Here is a 4,159-nt window from a genome sequence, read left to right on the forward strand (position 1 = left end):
ATGATTCAATTACTGAATACAGGACACGCCCTCATTGGAATTTAACAGGTTATGTCATAATTTAGCACTGGTGAAATGATGGATGCTTTTCAGGTATATATGCAGAGCCAGACACTCATTAGTTTTCTTATTTTTAACGCCTTGTGGTTTGCACAGTAATACCACAGGATACTCCATTCTATCCTGTGGAATTTAGTACAATCCAGATGATAGGCTGCTACGAGAAGGGAAAAAAACTTGGAGAGGGCCTGTGGTGACGTGCACGGCCTGCAGGGCGGTGTTCTCAGGCGGAGAAAGACACTGACTGGGCTGTGTGAGCCACATCTGGAATAGTAGCTACAAAGAAAGAGTCGAGAGAAGCAGAAGAACCTCGGCGGTACTTTCCCAGCTCTTCAGTTTAGCACTCCCTTTTCACGGAAACTTCCTGCTTTGCCTTTTTGTAAGTTGGAATACTGTACTGGAGCGGGTTTCCTTTTCTTTTATAGGCATATTCCCCGAACAGGCTTTTTTCATTGAGGTTTTCAACTCGTACAACAGAACTTAACCCATGGACCTTTAATCGACTTTGGATTAAATATGACGCGAACATGCAGCTCAGTCTTAAACACGGCTTTACCTGTCCGGTTCGCTCGCTTAACACTATTTTAGACGTGGAGCCTGGGGCACGCGCATGGCGGCACTACGCTGGAATGTTGTCCATGCAGATGAGTTGATTGGAAGTCTGAGTAGCCGCGAAAGTCTTTCATACCCATACCAACTATTGCTTTCGCCATTCTTTTCTCTAGACCTTTTACACGTACTATGAAACGTACCTGAATCGTATTTAAAACATTTGAGCTTAAATGGACATATACAAATTAAATTTCATGACATCAGCTTCAGAATTCGTTTAGTTCCATTACTACGGCGTGACTTTAAACTCAAAACCGACCATTTGAGTCCCATCAGGAAGAAATGATGTAGCTTCTTCTTTCTTTGCACTTTTGAATGTAAGGGGATACTTTCACATTGAGGTAAACATTGCGGTTGGAGCAGAAGTTGGGGAATAGCGCCACCTGGCGTCGATATGAGCTGATATTACAGTGCACACCCAGCAGCGGGTTTGGTAGGAAGGGGCAAATGTTGACTTACTTCTTTTGTCTTATGTATTCCTCTAGATCTACTTGGAAAATGTTGCTCATCCTGCTTGGCGTGATTATTTTGCACTTAGTGATACTCATTCTTCTCATTGTGTCAACAGCCGCCAGTGTAAGTTATAATGTTTCACTTTCTAATGCTCATCTTTAAATTGTTCAACATGTAGAATGGAAATGGGCTTTATATGATGAACCTAGCAAAATTCCAGTTCCATTATTGTTGGATCATTATCATTGTGTAGGCTAGTTCTTGCACTGTGGATGCTGCAGTGTAACTAAATGGTTCTGTGTTGTTGTGTTTACCAGGCCTGGACTGTAGGTGAGGGTAGTAGCAGAGATCTATGGTACGACTGCACGACAACTAATGGAGACTACCGCTGCAGGGCAGCCAGCAATGAAGGCTAGTCAGCATTCCTGAAAAACTAATTATGTATTGTGCTTAGATGTGTTCACCTTTATGATTTCCATCATTTCTGTCTGTCTCCTAGACTGGATCCAGGCTGTACAAGCCCTGATGATCCTGTCCTTGCTCTTCTGCTTCTTCTCCCTCATTGCATTTCTGTATCAGCTCTTCAGACTTGTCAAGGGTGGACGCTTCTTCTTCACCGCAATCTTCCAGGTCTTGGCAAGTGAGTATGACTTCATCAGATGCCGGTGGTTCATGCCCTGACCAAATTCGGGGGGAGTAGTGAGATCATAGGCATTCACTTCAGATTGCTTCAGATTCTCCTCTCATCTTTCCTAGGTTTGTTTGTGATGTGTGCTGCGATCATCTACACTGTGATGAGTCCAGATGGCACACAGTTCGGCTATGCCTACGTGCTGGCCTGGGTAGCTTTCCCTCTCTGTCTCATCAGTGGCCTCATTTATATCATCCTGAGGAAAAAAGAATGAGGGGTAGTTAGGAGACCCCTTACGACAACATCGCACTGTGCCTACTGCCCACAGACCATAGACTGACATCCCAACAATACAATAAAAGTTCATGTGTCACTAACCATTTTTAAACACAAAAAGGAGACAACCGCCATAGCTGTCGATCTTCTGTTGCTGTATACCAGTAACCATTATGTTCCATCCTGTATTCACACCTCTTTGTGAATTTTTACAAACACTGCACGTTACCTGTGTTGGTAGAGTGTTTTCAGAATGTGCTTAGAAATGTGTGGGTGACATATTGACTTTTGTTGCACACTAACACCTGACTTCCACAAATCCATCACGTGTGGTAACAGATGAGTAACCCTGCCTTGCTTCAGTACAAACATGTACATAGTGTCTGTGGTTTTTAGACATATTTATAACATTTTACATACATTTTGTACATAGTGTTGTCAAATTAACATTGTCATTTCGTGATAGAGTTTGTCTCTCACAAATCATGCAGCTGTGCCAAAGAGATGTCGCTTTAACTGCCAGATTGTTTTGTTTGTTTGTGTGTGTGTGTGTGTCACATGCTTTGGACAATGTGCCTTACCAAGAGTATGTTTTTTTTTATGAAGGAAATAGGTAAATCTTCAAAAAAAATTTCAACAAATAAAATAACAGTACAAAGTGTTAATGAACTCATTATTTTTTTTTCTGAATTATCGTACTTGATACACTAAATGAAAATGTTTTGCATTTTGTAATCTAGTTTTGAAAAATGGTGCTTTTTATCTACTATTCATGAAATGTATAGCCTCCTTTGTGTTGTGAGTGTGTCATCTCCTGTGATCAAGTTGCTTTGTACAAACCCAAGTTTGCATTTTTGTCAGTATTCTTCTAAATAAACATTTTGAAATTTGTTGTGCTCCCTGATGAAAATTTCAGTTGTATCAATTCTTTACAGAAGTTGGTAAAGTTTATATAAATAAGTACAGTGTTCTTTCAGATTTATTATCAAAAATATAGTTTTCATATGTGAAATTATGCTATACCCATGCTAGTTGCACTGTTAAGGGGTAGGGTTATGACATTTACAGGTGGCTCCGTGTAAAACTGTAATTGTACCACTTGGTGGAGCTATAATACATAAAACACTCCAGGACCAGTCATTCACCCAGTGGAAGCACAGAGATGTTGGCCAGACACCTGGGGAAATATTTGTGCACAGTATAACCATATTTAATTATATAAATTCACTATGTAGGTATGATGCCATGCTGTTTAAACAGATAGTTAGGCACCTCAATGCGAAACTATCAGGTATGGTCCAGCAGTATCTTTGAGGAAAAGCAGGCACTGACTTTCTTCAGGTTAAGATGTCTCCCTGACAATCACCTGTTCTCTACTCGCTACCAGCACAGTGATGGCACGTTCAGTGTTAGTATAATTCTTTATTTTATGCTGTAATTGGAGAGAGGGTTTACTAAGGCAGAAGGATTCATTCATTCATTCATTTTCTACCGTTTGTCCCCTGAGCGGGGTCACGGGGGGGGGGGGGCGGCGCCAAGCCGGGCCGAATTGGGCGAAGGCGGGGTACACCCTGGACAGGTCACCAATCCATCGCAGGGCAGCATAAGGATCACCATGTAAATATTTTGTATGTGTAGCCGTTTTTTGTTTCATTCTGAGGGTCTAGGAAGGAACATAATGATTAGATTCTGGCACCCTGCAATAGGAGCCTCTGTCATGTCTTTTAAACATAAAGCAGCTAAGCGGTCAGTCAGTGAGTGAAGAAATTACTGGAAGGATCCCATTGCTTGTAATTCCACTAGGTGGTGACTCCCGTGCACTTTTATAGTCTTGTCATTCTTTTACTCCGGAGTGCTTGTATGATGGGTGACGGGTCAGACTAAGAGTGGTTCAAAAGCCCTTTATGAATAGATTAAAATCAAGGACCGTGACGTCACCCGGCATGGCGCAGCTGGGGCTCCACCCTGGAGCCAGGCCCAGGCTTGGAGCTCGAATGCGAGCGCCTGGTGGACGGGCCTCCCCTCCCGGGGCCCGGCCAGGCTTAGCCTGAACGAGCGACGTGGGGATGTCCTCCCGTGGGCCCACCACCTGCAGGAGGATCCGTAAGGGGCCGGTGCACAGTGGAT

General features: G+C 42.9%; 1 protein-coding gene across 1 annotated transcript; it reads left to right on the plus strand.

The window, feature by feature from the left end:
• Positions 1-290: 290 nt before the first annotated feature.
• Positions 291-2,930, plus strand: pmp22a (peripheral myelin protein 22a). The gene is made up of 5 exons (XM_020610461.1): positions 291-439; positions 1,158-1,248; positions 1,443-1,536; positions 1,625-1,765; positions 1,882-2,930. The coding sequence occupies exons 2-5, from the start codon at positions 1,171-1,173 to the stop codon at positions 2,028-2,030; spliced, it is 462 nt and encodes a 153-aa protein (XP_020466117.1). The 5' UTR covers positions 291-439; positions 1,158-1,170; the 3' UTR covers positions 2,031-2,930.
• Positions 2,931-4,159: the final 1,229 nt, after the last annotated feature.

The sequence above is a fragment of the Monopterus albus genome, unplaced genomic scaffold (assembly GCF_001952655.1).
Source record: "Monopterus albus unplaced genomic scaffold, M_albus_1.0 scaffold105.1, whole genome shotgun sequence".
Lineage (NCBI taxonomy): Eukaryota > Metazoa > Chordata > Actinopteri > Synbranchiformes > Synbranchidae > Monopterus > Monopterus albus.

Excerpts from the sequence above, each read along its gene's own strand:
- pmp22a (XM_020610461.1), top strand. The coding sequence starts at position 1,171 with ATGTTGCTCATCCTGCTTGGCGTGATTATTTTGCACTTAGTGATACTC. Across the intron at positions 1,537-1,624 it reads CAGGGCAGCCAGCAATGAAG|ACTGGATCCAGGCTGTACAA; the intron begins GCTAGTCAGCAT and ends TCTGTCTCCTAG. Across the intron at positions 1,766-1,881 it reads AATCTTCCAGGTCTTGGCAA|GTTTGTTTGTGATGTGTGCT; the intron begins GTGAGTATGACT and ends CATCTTTCCTAG.